Below are 16,930 nucleotides of genomic sequence, written 5' to 3'. Positions count from 1 at the left end.
AAACAGAACACAGGTGACTCCGCATCTCAGTCTACTGTAAAAGTGGGTCTATATTAAAACTAGAACACAGGTGACTCCGAGGATCTCAGTCTACTGTAAAAGTGGATCTATATTAAACAGAACACAGGTGACTCCGCATCTCAGTCTACTGTAAAAGTGGGTCTCTATTAAACAGAACACAGGTGACTCCGGATCTCAGTCTACTGTAAAAGTGGGTCTATATTAAACAGAACACAGGTGACTCCGCATCTCAGTCTACTGTAAAAGTGGGTCTATATTAAACAGAACACAGGTGACTCCGGATCTCAGTCTACTGTAAAAGTGGGTCTATATTAAACAGAACACAGGTGACTCCGCATCTCAGTCTACTGTAAAAGTGGGTCTATATTAAACAGAACACAGGTGACTCCGCATCTCAGTCTACTGTAAAAGTGGGTCTATATTAAACAGAACTCAGATTACGAGTCGCACGCCTTACGCGCTAGGCCATGCCAGGCCCCCGGAGCTTGTCCAATGAGCATTAAATCCTATTAAAGTTTACTTTGCAACTTGACCACGAACAGTTCAACCTTCTTGGTACTGTTTTCAGAGACAGGACCCTTAGGATTCACTACCTATTCATACCAACTGTTGAGTTTGACCACAGAGGGTGAGACCCCATCAACATTGATTATTTAACTTGACCATCGAGGATTTAACGAATTTTACTGCGAACAATTTACACTTCTAGAAACAGGGTTTAGACATTGTGTAGTTTTGTGCTTAATTACAAACACACAAAAAAGTAGATAATTTATCCCCCCCAGTTGTACAGCGATACGTCTGCGAATTCACACCACTAGAAACCGGGTTTCGATACCTGGTTAATTTCAAACAAACGAACACTTTATTATTTAACTTTGCTCAGCGGAAATACATGATACTTATGTTCGTCCAAGTCGTATGTTTTACGCAACACAACTTGACGTTTGTAACGTAAGAGCACATTAACGTCAAATAGTGTAATAACTAGAAGTATTTTAACATTATAATAGAAAAAAAAGTTTTTTAGCTATTTTTATTTTGTAAGAGTGAACAATTGTTTCGTAACGGCCAACAATTTCTTATGACTTTACCTAAAGTTTTGTTACAGTGAAAATGCGAACGCAAATCGAAAAAATATGCGCATAAAAGTTAAATTAATTAGTTATAGCGAGAGAAAAACACACAAGAAAACGCAAACCGAACGTTTTCAAATCGATGAATTCCTCTATCACAAGTTTAAAAACTTAGTCTTCTAATGTAATTAAATATTAAAATTTTAAGATAGGAGTAGAACAGCGAATAAACTGGAGTATGTCACGTGTGTTATACGTTAATGACGTTTTCTATTTGCCTTATAAGTCGCATACAGCAGTTATGTTTCAAAATATTCAAGTAACTGGCCGCCATTGCGATGAATACAGTTTTAAATTAATGTACTGATTTATATTTCTTTGTTGCATGTTGGTGTACAGATGACGTATTAATATTAGAAATAAACGACCTTATGACAGCCAAATGTTGTTTTTATTTAATTAAACACTCAACGTTTCGGTTTACAGTTTCTTCAGCAGGGTTCACTGAAACACAAACTGAAACTGACAGAACAACGTTTTAAAATTTTTGTTACTCAGACCATTTGTAGCTTTGGAGTGTAACAAAATGTATTCTAAATACGGCTGGTATGGGTGTTAAAACTTTAAGTAAAATAAAGTACAGAACACAACTTTCCGACCTTCTTATGTCATCTTCAGGTTTAGAAAGGTTAACAAAGATTCAGATTAAACCTGTAGATGATCTAAGAAGGTCAAACATTGTTCTGTATTTCATTTCAATTAAAGTTTTAATGTCCATACCAGCCGTCTTAAAATACATTTTGTTACACTACTAAATACAAATGTGTAAGTAACAAAGTTTTAAAGCGTTGTTCTTTCAGTTTCAGTGAACCCTCCTGAACAAACTGTAAACCGAAACGTTGAGTGTTTAATTCAATAAAACAACATTTGGCTATTATAGGTCGTTCTAATATCTAATATGTACTTAGTTTACAAAACGAACAAAATAATAACAAATACCAAAGTTGACAATAGACCTCTAGGAAACTTAACGCCAACTGAGCTGGGTACTAGGATATGATATAGCAGCGTCAGATCGCTATGACAAGTCGTATTAATCACATGAACAACAACAGCGTAATTTGTCTCCTGCTAAAGCTTTCTATCTTTAATTTCGACGTCTGGGCATATATGGAGCACATTAGATACAAACATTAGTATGCTCTCTCTTCAAACCACTTCTAGCATTAAGTGTCTGGCCAATGAAAACCGACACTTTACCATTGTTAGCGCTGTCTAATATTCAAAATCAGACATACGATATATTTATATGATAAGCAGTATGGATAAAGACAGCCTTATCTGTCTATGTTTGGTTGCGCAAAGATGCTTTTTATTTTATCTCACTTTTATTTATTTCTTGTCATTCAACTCGATCACGCCAACTTTTCAGATGTAAAATTATTATTTCGAAGTACTCTACATGACATACAAGACTGTTTAAAGCGTTACCTTGGTTTTCTCAAACTTTGTGAGGCAGATCCCTATATACAATATATAATATGCTTGTTTTATTAACACAAAACTTTACAATAACTACCACGTGAAATCGAGCTTCAGAATTTTAGTATTTTAAGTTCATAAACCTACCACTGACCCGAAAACAATATGCATCATATATAGATGATGGTAGCGTGAGATATGACAGTTGAAATGGTAGACCTCCATTTATGACAACGAAGTAGCAGCAACAAATATCATGTTTCGTGTTTACGTCCAAACTAAATGACTGTTTACAGACACACAATGTGGATGTTATGTTATTAACAGACAAACGTTTGTTTATTTGATTGAATTTTACGTAAAGCTACACGAGGGCTATCTGCGCTAGCCGTCCCTACTTTGCAGTGTAATACTAGAGGGAAGGCAGCTAGTTATCACTACCTACTGCCAACTCTTGGACTACTCTTTTGCCATCGAATAGTGGGATTGATTGGCACAAAATAATGTTCTCACGGCTGAAAGGGCGAGCATGTTTCGTTTGACGGGGATTCGAACCCGTGAACCTCAGATTACGAGTGCCTTAACCACCTGTTATGCCGAGCCCAAAATAAACATTAGTTGTAGTTTGTTGGGTTTTTTTAAGCGCAAAGCTACGCAACGAACTGTCTCTACGCTCTCCATCACTGGGAATGGAGTCTCGAATTTTTATCGTTATAAGTCCGTGAAATAACTCCGAGGGGAGTAACGTTTTATATATATATATATATATTATCCGTTTTAAATACCTATAAAATTACTTTCGTCCATTTATATAAGAATATTCCGAAAGTTTTAAACTAACCAGTACTCCGAGGGAGCTTACATAGATATTGCAATATATCCTGCACCAATACCATGTCAGTCGTATTCCAGCTGTCCTGATGAGCTTTGGTATGGACGCTAGGCCTTGTCGGCACTGTTTTGTACAGTTGGTTTGGTATGGACGCTAGGCCTTGTCGGCATTGTTTTGTTCCGTTGGTTTGAAGTTAAGCACAAAGCTAACAAAGGGCTATCCGTGCTCTTTTCACCACGGCTACAAAACCCAGTTTCTGATGTTTACAACATATCGCTATGTCACTGGCACGGAGGCCTCGGCACTGTACATAACAGGTGTAGTGTGATTGATATATTTTAACATACTCTTCGCTGTTTTCAAAGTGATTATTGTAATATTAAGCTGAAATTCGCATTGCACATTTCTAACACTGGAGTTACTACAGTAATAAGAAGATTCTTATGGCCACTGTTATCATTCAAAGAACTCACAATATTTACCAGAACGCATAAAATCTTTTTCGAAAAACGAGAACCAATTTGAAGTGAAGTTTCTAGTAAAATAAAAGTGGGACAAGTTATACGAGATTTTATATTTTTACCTGTTTAGAAATACATAATTAAACTTACCTTATATGTTCTGTTCTTCTTCCCGTAACACGTGAGTTTACTAGTAGCACTTCACCCACGTGTACAAGTTAAGCCTAATGGCGATTTTTTTTTAAATTTTGCGTTTCTGTATAGCATGACATTCGCGCAAGAGAACACAAAACACCGCAGAATAACTATGATATTTAACTTATATTAATGAAACAAAATAACGTTGCTGTTTCCTTCGGCAAAAAAATATTTTAAGAACGAAAACCTTTACTTTTGCTTTGGATTACCAATGGGATTGAAATTTTTTACTTTTGCCTTTGGATTGTGAATCGGACGGTCTTATATTGTAACCGCAATTACAGTCACTCATAAATTGTAGAAACAACCATATAAATATGTGTATTTTAAAGAAAGAATATAACTTTTAATTTTGTGTACCTCTTTGTTTTGAATTTAGGCTTAGATAACAATGATTGCAAGGGAAAAACCATTGTTGTAAGATAAACTGCACAATACAATTTTCATCGCACATTTACGTACATGTTTCAACCTAACAATATATTATATATACAAGTTAAAGATTTCTTTTTTTTTCCCTCAACTTTTGTGTATACTGTTGACACATTCGGTAAATCTGGTTTTTAGTTGCACGTGACGAAGACAGACCAAGGCTTAGCTAAATTGTTATACAACCACGAGATAAGGCTCACATTGTTTTCTATGGCCCTAGTAATTAGAAAATTTCTTAGCCCTAGATTCAGTTTGGGCGTTACTTATCCAGTCTTGCTGTAGTTAAATATTAAACACGTTTACTCTCGCCACATAATAAGATCAGTTGTTCACATTTCATGAATAGAAAGATGAGTTTGGATAAAACTAGTTGTGTAACTTATTTTTGATATCGATAGAAATCTGAAAACAAGCTTGAGTGATGGATTACGTTGACCGAAATGTATGCGGTTAGTTATCTACCAAGTAATCAGGTTTCCATATTATTTTACGTATCACATGGAAAAATAAAAACACTAGCAATTATACACGTTGTCTTCCAAGACAGACGTACTGTTTTTGTTTCGTTTTCTTGGCGAGATTGTAAATGAACAATCATTAACCCCTTCTTTGTTTGAAGCAAAAAACATAACAATTAATATCACCACATTTTCTGAAGCGCTTACCCAAATAATTTATTAACTTCCAGAGTATATATTCCACCATCAGAGTGCATGAGGCTATTCTTAATGCTCTAACACTGGTGCCTTGAAATTTTTATAAGCAAATAATTTCGATGTTTAGGAGCGTCTATACACCTATAACGTTAGAAGCGGTTACATACACATGTAAATATTTGAAACTTTGATTAATTCAGTTGTTATGTGCGATAAAAATAGAAGTATTAATCGAATCTGTCTGAAAGGTTCACGCATGTTAATGCAGTAATGTAATGGAATATTTTCAGTATCTTACGTTTAATTCCGGGCGAACTCCAGTCAATTCGACAGTGACCATGGGTCACTTATGACTGAAAAAATAAAAAAAAGAAATTCGGATGAGAAATCTTCGTACATTTAGGTTACTAAGGAATGTAGGCATAAAAAAATAACATTTTGAAAAAAAAAGGAATTTTCAAAACTTTCCTTATAAGTGTAAAAACTAGAAGAGTAGAAGGATCCAAAATCCTGTCCAAAGCTATATCGGAACAGCGCCTTCATCTACGAAAGAGAACCTTTTGATCCACAAAATTATTGGTACTGTAAACGAGGTAATATACAAGCATTTGAAGATGGCTAAGGATCACAAACCTAAAGTTCACAAGTTTCCAGTTGCATCTCAAAATTCAAAAACTAAAAAACAACTGGGATCATAGCAATCACATTTTAACACATAGCCTGACGTTAAAATCAATGGATATTGTGTCTTTTGTTGCTTAAACATAGTCTGAGAGATATGAGGCCTAAGACTCACTCGTAATTCTTCACAACAGTTCCAATGATGGATAGTAGATAAAATTATGGTCCCAGATTATTGTCGAAATTCTCATTTATCTCTTACTTTGAACATTAAAAAAAAAGACAAGAAAATATATATAGAGAAATAAAATACTCTAAATTAAATTAATATAAAAAAAAAAAAATTGCGAAAGTTATCCTTAAAGGGCAGCTTTATATGTTACTATAATAATAGGGTTACTTCCACTACAAAAATTACTACTAAAGCTGTGTATATTATGAACTCAATATATTTGAACACCGTTTCTTCAAAACATTGTTTAAAGAGAGAATGATGAACCTTATTCTCTCCTCACTTATCTTTAAGTTCCTACTCCCAGGGGCACAGCGGTGTGTTTTCGGACTTACAACGGCAGAAACCTGATTTTGATACCCGTAGTGGGCAGAGCAGTACAGATAGCCCATTATGTAGCTCCGTGTTTAAAGTAACTTCAAAGAACAACTTATTTGATGTGTTTCTTGCAGTTTTGAAACATGTTCGAATAGAATCAAATAAATAAAAGCTAAGAAAACTAAAATCGATGATTATTGTTAGACAAGATTTAAGGTATTAAAGAGCGAGGTGTGAGCAAGTAGTTATTGTAGTTGGACTCTGAACTACAAGGTTCATCGCTCGTGTTCTGTTGTTCTAAAAAAAAACATGCTCCGCCCCTTGAGGCCATGAACACACTATAATAACGACAGTCAAAGCCTACCATTCCGTCATATGAGAGCAGCCCAAACGCTGGCGGTATGTTCTACTGAGTGGCTCTCTTCTCTTTAGCCTTTCAATTCAAAATCAGGGATGGCTATGCGCAGATGGTCCTTGTGTAGTTTTGTGCGATACGAGTTAAAAATCAAACTTTATTTTCACTAATACAGGCGTGAAATATAATCATTTAAATTTACATGGCAGGGCTCAAAGGACAGATACGATCTTTGTAGATCTCTCTCTATCTCTGGGGATTTGGGTGATCTTATGTACCCTGAAGGGACAGGTGCCCTTTGACCTCTTCCTCCTTCCTTCACTTTCATGATCATGCAGTGTGAGTAGGTATGGCTACTACTTTAGGGTTAAAATAGTCTGAGTTTACTCCGACCCTTTTCTGGCCCGGCATGGCCAGATGAGTTAAAGCATTCGACTCGTAATCCAAGGGTCGCGGGTTCGAATTGCCGTCGCACCAAATATACTCGCTCTTTCAGCCGTGGGGTCGTTATAATGTGACGATCGATTCCACTATTCGTTGATAATAGAGTAGCCCAAAAGTTGGCGGTAAGGGGGATAACTAACTGCCTTCCCTCTAGTCTTACAGTGCTAAATTAGGAACGGCTAATGCAGATAGCCCTCGTGTAGCTTTGCGCAAAATTCAAAACAAACAAACAAACGACCCTACTCAGGGCAATGTCCATGTACTATTTTCGTACATTTAACTTTGTAGATACTGGCTTGGTTTGAATTTTGCGCAAAGCTACACGAGGGCTATCTGCGCTAGTCGTCCCTAATTTAGCAGTGTAATACTAGAGGGAAGGCGGCTAGTCATCACCACCCACCGCCAACTTTTAGGCTACTCTGTTACCAACGAATAGTTGGTTTGACCGTCACATTATAACGCCCCCACGGCTGAAAGGGCGAGCATGTTTGCTGTAACGGGGATTCGAACCCGCGACCCTCAGATTACGAGTTGAGTGCCTTAAACACCTGGCCATGCCGGGCCTCTTGAAGATAGATACTGATCAATGGCAGAATTCAACACGTCATGTTTTATGGTCCTTGCTAAGTCATGTTTAGGTTGTCCTTAATGATCTTACGTGTCTCTTATCAAAGATAAAACAAGAGCAAATAATGAATCTAAACTATTATCTTTCTCCCTCCTGTTGGAGTATTGGTAAAAAAGTTATTTTTATAACTGGAGGGCATCTTGAATTATTGTTGGAAAGTCTTATTATTACAGAATGTTTTCTGCTATCACTTGAAACTTTTATTATTACTGGAATTTTGCTCACTGTACAGTATCTTCTTATTTCTGGACTTTATTTCTATTGACAGTGGAAAGTTTCTTGCATTGTTAGACATATTTTTGGAGTTGGAAAGCAGTGACGGATTTATTGGGTGGGAGTGGCTAGCTATTTTTAAAATGTAATGCACATCTTTTAAAACAATGTAAAAGGGAGTGACTAGCCACTTCCACCCTCCTAGATCCACTACTGAAAAGATATATTCCGTTGAAAAATACCACGGGTAATTAATCTGATTTAAACTACAACACCCTCTGCCACAAATAATAAAAAAATTAATTAATTAAAGCTACCACACACATAACATGGTTGAAAAGTTGAATATGGTAAGTTTAGCATAACCAATATATATATTAAAACAAGAATACAATTTTCAAGTTTTAAGTCGCTCATAAATTATATAACAATAAAACGAAAACGCTTTTTTGTAATGTACCTGTGTTACCTAATGTACCAATATTATTGTTATGTTACACAGCCGTTTTTGTACAAAGAATATTTGTCGCTGTAGTTTGAAATATACATAAACATTAATGAAGGTACGTGTCCCACTTTCAATAAATTACAGCAGAATTTTCATTTGATCGTTAGATATCTTCTTATGTATACAAAACACAAAAATCTGCGCGTCTGTCTGTTTGTCACTTACGTAACCACTTCCTAAGTCGCTATGCCAATCTCAACATAACTTTGTGTAATGATAATTTAGAACAAGTGAAATATTAATGGATAGCTCGCAAACCCTTTCACCACCTATTATTGAACATTTCTTATCTTTGACGTAAATTAATATTAAATAATTCATAGATGGCGCCACATCCTTACACCAAAAAACTAAACTAAAAATTATTATTTTCTCTAAAACAATATACACACAGTGTCTTATAGCACTTTCTATGGAGGAATACAATGAAAAAATGTCCGGCTCTTACGCAATATCACAAAAACTTAACTGAAGTTTATACTATAATAGTCATCATAAGGCTGATACGAAGAACCATTTTTTGAGTTATAACCCACTTCCTACTTTGACCCGTGACTTTACGACTTCGACGAAAAAGAAGCGTCTACTCCCAATGACGACCAATTAATTAATCACGTGAAATACCGCAAAAGCACGTTAAGAGCTGGGTGTTGAAAGCAGGTAACAAACAGTAAGTACCCCTATTCCACTACATTTTTGCTACCTTCTCCTATAAAGTCATCTGACCACAGCACTCTGTATACCATGTTTTAAGTATATACATACAGAATTATTAAAGTCTATATAAACGTCTGTTAAAGTAATAACGAATACTGTAATAATATGCTGTAAATAAAGCCCTTCATACACATATTTTGTTTAAGTTCATAACTCAGATAAAAGACAGGTACTTCAGCTAATAGAAACATCGAAATGCATTGATAACAACAGAGACTCAAAATGAAATTGTCCCTATAACAAACGCTTAATTTGACTTTTCTAACTTATTGTATTCTAGCAGATGTTTAATGAAGGCACTCTTAGTTTAGTATCATATCAATAACTTTAATAAAACGGTGATCTTTCCTCGCTCTGAGAGTAAAACATGCTGGATTTGAGAGTACTTACTGTATTACACTGTTATAACACAAAGTCATCTCGTCGCCAGGTGGAGTCTTAACGCAAATATTTTAAGTTATACTGATTAAGAGTATTCGAAAAAAACAACAAATAAAAAAACTGCAAACCTATAAAAACCTACATAAGCTGGTTAATGAATGAAAGACGGTTCTGGAATTTAAGATAAGCTCTTATTAGATCAGATATAACATTATATTTTGATCATTTCTGTTTCAACGTTTTTTAGGGTTAGTGGAAAAAAATACTGTAAATATTTCTAAAAACTCTTCACGTAGATGAGGTAATTACAATTCTCAGACTGAGGTCGCGCCCCCTTCTTCTATCAACGTGTGTTATATTTACTAACAACGTGCTATAAAAACAGCGGCACATTTGAAGAGCTGTCGGCCCCCTACTCTAAAAAAAATCCCCTTAATAAAAAGTTGTTCGTGGATAAATGCGATTGAGATATACATTCTTTATTAATCGCTGTCCAGTTCTGGCACCCCAGTGGAAACTATACACCATCTCGCTACTTTCTTTGCGTAATTACATAACATTTCTACGCTCCTCTTAAAGGGGACTTCTTCCCCACACTCCCTCAGTGTTCCGGAAGTCACGGTGAAATCTAATAGTTCAGGGGCCTGGCATGGCCGAGCGCGTAAGGCGTGCGACTCGTAATCCGAGGGTCGCGGGTTCGCGCCCGCGTCGCGCTAAACATGCTCGCCCTCCCAGCCGTGGGGGCGTTATAATGTGACTATAATGTGTCAATCCCACTTTTCGTTGGTAAAAGAGTAGCCCAAGAGGTGGCGGTGGGTGGTGATGACTAGCTGCCTTCCCTCTAGTCTTACACTGCTAAATTAGGGACGGCTAGCACAGATAGCCCTCGAGTAGCTTTGTGCAAAATTTCAAAACAAACAAACTGATAGTTCAGTTGTTATACCCCTCTCTCGCGTGTAAACTTCTTGTCCTTGCTATTTCCGGAAAACATAAATGGTTCCTAACATTTGACGTATCTTTCGTAGTAAAAAATTCCCTGAATTTCGATTTTTTTTTTCGGAAACATGTATTTTTAAAAAAATCCTCCTTGGTGATTCAGCGGTAAATCTCTGAATTTATAACACTAAAGATTTGTTTTGGATACTCGCGGTCGCCATAGCACAAATTTACAATTGTGTAGCTTTGTGTGTGTGTTTTCTTATAGCACATTGGGCTATCTATTGAGTTCACCAGGGGGAATCGAACTCCCGATTTTAGCGTTGTAAATCCGTAGACTTAACGTTGTAGCTTTGTAAATGGCAGTAAAGAAAAGCTAAAACAATGGGCAAAAATCAAGTCTCTTGGCGTCCTCTAGTTTTGAAAAGAGAAATTTTCTTTAAAAACATTTATTAGACACTATTGTGTTCTATACTTTGTCAAACAACTAAACGACATTTCTGAAATTCTGAAGTAAAAATGATTAATCGTTGATATGTTTGGTTTGGATCAACGTTTGTTGTTAAACATGCTCGCCTTTTCAGGCGTGAGGGCGTTATAATGTGACGGTCAATCCAATTCTACTATTCGTTGGTAAAAGAGTAGCCCAAGAGTCGGCGGTTGGTGGTGATGACTAGTTGCCTTCTCTCTAGTCTTACACTGCTAAACTAGGGATGGCTAGCACAGATAGCCCTCGATTAGCTTTGCGCGAAATCCAAAATACAAACAAACAATTATTGCGAAGACTTCTGGGACAAATAAGATAGGAGATTGTCAGGTCACCATATAGTTATGTGTTGTTTTTTTGTGAGAGTAAGTGCCAGTGTTATAGTTAAATAAAGCTATAAAGTTACTTCTTTAGGGTTAGACAACCGAAAGAAGTTAAAAAATATCAAAATATTCTTTATGTTTAATAGTTAATGTTTAACATGCGTTATCCGTTCAATTTAACACTTATCAAATAAGAAAAAATATGCAAATTAAAATTTAACATCGAATTTGCGAATCGTTCACCCGAACACACATTTTTTTTTTCTCGGAAGAGTTTTATTTTGATAAGAACTGTTTTAGACGAATATTCTAAATATCGACATTTTGTAAGATAAACCAAGCGTATATATATATATATATATATACACACAAAAATTCATTATTCGACAAACAAATCGAATGTAATAACATTGCTGAAATCAACAATTAGGCTTAAACAAAACTTACCAGTACCAGCTTAACGAAGTTACCCATCATCTTGTCGTTCACTGGAAGAGATACTAAATTAACTAAGAATGCAGACATTTTTTCTATTTAAAAATATCAAAGTGCGTGATATTTATGTTTCATTTGATTGTGTTGTCTTGTTTTTCATCAGATGGTTAAGGTTTGAATTTTAATTTAAAATAAAAATCAAGATTCATTGTGTGCTATTCGTGAAGACTAAAAACATAACTCGGAGGAAACAGCACTACTGTGTGTTCTTTGCTGATTAATCAACAACAGGGCAAAACAACGACTTAAGTGAAGACAAGGAAGCAAAATAAAATAATGTAAGCAGCAGGTATTGCATTGTTCTGGTGACCTTTAACCTTTGGCTTATAGTAGTCATTTTAGCTTATTATAATTAGTAATATAAATGCAAACAACAAAAAGCTCTAATATTTTTAGGTTCTTTAATTTATTTCTTCTTTTAAAAAATGCAAATGTAAATTTCTGAATTACTGTTGTGGAAATAAAAAGTATCGGTTTTGTAGGTAGCGTTGATTTTGATAATACAGTTGCGAATATTTCGGGTTCTGCGCTTTGTTTGTTTGTTGTTGTGTTTTTTTTTTAATTTCGCACAAAGCTACACGAGCGCTATCTGCGCTATCTGTCCCTAATTTAGCAGTGTAAGACTAGAGGGAAGGCAGCTAGTCATCACTACCTACCACCAACTCTTGAGTTGCTCTTTTACCAACGAATAGTGGGACTAACCGCACATTATAACGACCTCACGACTGAAGGGGCGAGCACGTTTGGTGTGACGGGGATTCGAAACCCGCAACCCTCAGATTACGAGTCTAGTGCCAACCACCTGATCATGCTGGGCCTCTGCACTTTGACATTAGGCAATCATGATTTTAAATGCCAAAAATCAGTTAAATGTTAAAGAACAGAACATAAATCATTAGGCCTAAAAACTGTTATAAAACAAGTTGACTGTATTTTCTTTCCCACATTTCTCATGGTTTGCTCACCGTGGCTTGAAATCAGAGCTGTGTAAAAATAGCATTTTATATCTATCTTATGCACCTCACATTGCACTACCCAGTAAACCTTTCTGTGAGTACCAAAACTGGTAAGCTGAGCTGGCCAAAAATAGACAGAAAGGTTCTATGAAATGCTATTTATATATGCAGTATAATACCTTAAAAGTTAGAATTTAGATGTCCCAATGAAAAACGTAAGACGAATGTGGAAAAAAACAAACAGCTTCTAGTTAACTTGTTTTTATAAGAAATTTAATTATAATAAGTTACAGAAAAGCATATTTATAGAAGGATTTATAGCTATAAAACATCATAGTTCATTGGATTATTTCGTTATGTTTGTTTATTTCGAATTTTGCGTAAAGCTACACGAGGGCTATCTTTGTTAGCCGTCATTAATTTAATAGTGTAAGACCAGAGAGAAGGTAGCTAGTCATCACTGCCAGCTCTTGGACTATTCTTTTACCAACGAATAGTGGAACTGACTGACTCGTTATAACACCCCCCACGGCTGAAAGAACGAGCATGTTTAGTGCAACGGAGATTCGAACTTGTGACCCTTAGATTAGGAGTTGAGCACCTTAACCACCTGGACAGAATTATTTGGTAATTCTTCGACGTGATGACGTAATAATCCTAAAGGAATAAATGTACAGAAAAAGCTCTTCTAAATGACTGTGGGAGAAAGTGATATTACAACTTTGAGAGAGAGAGACATCTATAATATTATTTTTAATAATGAAGAATTAATAGCTGAAACGTTTTATGGAGTCCCCCTATGGTAATCCTGGTAAGTGGGGGCTTACGGATTTAGAATGCTAAGGTACAGGCCTAAAACTGAAATAGAAACCCTTATAATCCGAGAGATTTTGAAAGGTGGATCTTTTTGGAGAAGAAAGGCCCACCTTTTGAAAGCGCTCTGGTAATAAGAGTTTCTATTTCAGTTTTATCAAGGCTTCTTGGACCTACGTGTTTTTTAGCACATCATGAGGGCCTAAAGAGGCTTAGACAATTTTTATTCGACGTTAAATATTTCTCGTACTTTCGAAGTTACATCATTATAAACACGAAATAGTTGTAAATATTGAAAAGCGTTGAGCAAATCGGTGTGTTGAATAAATTTGTTTTAATTTCGCATAAAGATACACGATGGCCATCTGCGTTAGCTGTCCCTAATTTAGCAGTGTAAGACCAGAGGAAAGGCAGCTTTTGAGCTACTCTTTTACCACGGAATAGTGGGATTGACAATTACATTATAACGCTCCCATTGCTGAAAAGGTGAGCATGTTTGGTGTGACGAAGATTTGAACCAGCGCCCCTCAGATGAAGAGTCGAACGCCTTAACCCATTTGACCACGTCAGACCATAATATTAGGTTATTTCATTGAATTTCATGAAATAACAATAATGACAAAGTTTAAATATTTAACAAAATTAAGATATACAAGCCACCAGTGAGATTCGAACTCACGACCCCTGGTTTACGAGACCAGTGCTCTACCTCTGAGCTATGATGGCTTCTTGGTGAGTAAATAAGTTGATTGAGTTTACGTTAGTCCTAGGTTGTCAGGGAGTTTGAACGTCAGTTGTAACGTAGATCTACAACAATTTATGGCAATGTGCAACTGTTAAGATTTGTATAAACGTTAAAGGAGGAAGTAAAGTAATTTATTATCGTCACATGGAGTGAAAGTTGAATTATTTTCTCCAGGTAAATTACAAGAACCCATCAACACACCGCCACAATAATTATTTTCTAAGCCTGAAAATAATGAGTACTAGAAGTCTTAATGTTCTTCATACAAGACTGCAAAACCAAGAAAACTGATAAACAAACGACTTATCTGTGTTTAACATCTAAAGTTTGGAACTGTAGGTGATAAAATATTAGAACTTTCATATAAACCTCAACGAAAACTGATTGCTTTAGTTTGCGTTAAAACTGGTTATTTTGTTAGTTAGCATACAATCTAGATTCAATTTTCGCCCATTAAGATTAAAAGTTCACCTGAAGAGATAAGATCTTGAAGATTCATCTTCCTTAGTAGTTGCATTATTTTAATTTCGTAAAAATGCTGAAAGATTTATACATTATTGTGATGTTCGTCTTATCTTAAAAAGTGACGTTGCTGCCATCTAGTGATTAACTATTAACTACATAATATTAAATAAATAGATCAATGGAGGATAAATTGCTGTTTTAAATTTACTGTTGTTACCTTTGGCTATATATGCACTGTTTTGTTTTCAGAAAGTTTGCGATAAAGCTACAATTAAGGGCTATCTTAGCATAACCCCCAATAACTGTGTATTGATGAGCGAGGAAAAAAAACAGTTAGTTAACAGTGTTTATACGAACCTTAAATCCCCGGATTGACAGTCAGGGCACGTTAACATAAGTACCACACTTGTCATCTCAAGGTTTATGCCTGTATATAAACATATGTTTTAACATTTTATTGAATATGGTTTATAAGCTGCGTCAAGCGAGGGGGAAAGTCGTCGTTTTTACATAAATGTATATTTTTTTCACCAAGTGTGCAGCAAGATATTTTTATTAGATATATATTTCTCCATTTGATTATTGTTGCGTAGAAATAGTCCTGTTAATTTATATATATTATTGATTTATATCTTGGTTTTTAGAACGAAGCCACTGCAGACTCTGCTGTGTCCACCGCAAAGTTGTTTTTTTAATTTCGCGCAAAGTTACACGAGGACTACCTGCGCTAGCCGTTACAAATCTAGAGGTGTAAGAATAGAGGGAAGGCAACTAGTCATCACCACCCACCGCCAATTATCGGAGTACTCTTTTATTAAGAAATAGTGGGATTAACCGTCATATTATAACGTCCTCCCAGCTGATAGGGCGAGCACGTTTGGTGTGTAGGTGATTCGAACCTGTAATCCTCAAATTTATAGCACCTTAACCACCTGGCCATGCCTGGCCCATTCCACCGCAAGGAATCGAATTCTGGACTTTAATGTTATAAATCGTTAAACTTGTCGTTTAGTCAGCAGGGGAGCTGTATTAACAGCCCAGTTTTCAAACCTACATTGTACACAAACATTTCAAATTGTAAGTAGCTTTTATGATGAATATGAGCACAGAAGTCGAGTTCATAATACAAATTTTTATATTGGTTTGGTTTATAGTTAAGCAAAAAGACACACAACATGTGCTGTGCCAACCACTTGTATCGAAATCCCATTTTTAGCCTCACTGCTGTGTCACCGAGGGGCGTATTATTTCGAAATGTGTAATTAAATGAATTTTTAGTGAAAAAGGACATTAAAATACAACATGAAACATCATCAATATAAGTGTAATAAATTATTTTATTAAAATAACTTTTAAAGTAAATAGTTATTACGTTTCTAAATAAACGAATCTAAGGCGACTTTTTAAAATATGTTTTATTTGAAAGGATTATCAATATTGCTGTTTCTAAGCCTAAAATATTTCGACGTATGATGCGCTGTTATTCCTAAAATTCAATGTAATCTTTATTTCGAAAGTAAAACACACAGATAAGCACTTCATATATTTTACTTTAAAAAAAAAAAAACACGTTACTCTCTGCGCATGCCCAGGAATTTGAATGTTTATTGCGCGTACGCATAAAGATCAATGATGATTTGTTTCATTAAGCCTACATCGTCTATGAATGGTCATAACAAATATATAATCAGGAGGGTCTTACGATCAGAAACCTTGCCAAATTATATAAAAGATTAGGAGCCGAAACATGTTGTTTTCAGTTGGTTTTTAAATTTATTTCTTACATTTTTCATTCAACTGAGAGAATGTTTGACGTCTTTATCTACCACTGTCTCTCTCCATATACAATGTTCATTATGTCGAATAATTTAACTCCTTGTACAATGTTTTTTTTTTCTAATTTATTACAAACTTATGATTTCATCGGCAATATATGTTATATTACAATAAAAATGAAGTCATTTGCTGTAACGTCTCATGAAATTAAAATAAAAAACAACAACTGGTTAACACAGTAACTAAGTGATAGCACCGTCAAAACAATTTAAGCTGGTTAACACAGTAACTAAGTGATAGAACTGTCAAAACAAGTTAAACTGGTTAACACAGTAACTAAGTGGTAGAACTGTCAAATA

General features: G+C 35.4%; 1 protein-coding gene and 1 non-coding gene across 2 annotated transcripts in view; both read right to left on the bottom strand.

Moving 5' to 3' along the window:
• Positions 1 to 11,846, bottom strand: part of LOC143251785 (uncharacterized) — a 21,398-nt gene extending 9,552 nt beyond the window's left edge. Inside the window, exon 1 of the mRNA XM_076503029.1 lies at positions 11,769 to 11,846. Coding sequence (XP_076359144.1) covers positions 11,769 to 11,846 — 78 coding nt within the window. The remainder of the gene's footprint in view (positions 1 to 11,768) is intronic.
• A 2,393-nt stretch (positions 11,847 to 14,239) lies between these two features.
• TRNAT-CGU (transfer RNA threonine (anticodon CGU)) lies at positions 14,240 to 14,311 on the bottom strand. Its single transcript has one exon. It is a non-coding gene; the product is annotated as a tRNA-Thr (tRNA).
• Positions 14,312 to 16,930: the final 2,619 nt, after the last annotated feature.

This window comes from Tachypleus tridentatus, chromosome 6 (genome assembly GCF_004210375.1).
Source record: "Tachypleus tridentatus isolate NWPU-2018 chromosome 6, ASM421037v1, whole genome shotgun sequence".
Taxonomy (NCBI): domain Eukaryota; kingdom Metazoa; phylum Arthropoda; class Merostomata; order Xiphosura; family Limulidae; genus Tachypleus; species Tachypleus tridentatus.
Note: the sequence above shows the minus strand (reverse complement) of the source record. Positions and strands in the feature narration are given on the sequence as shown.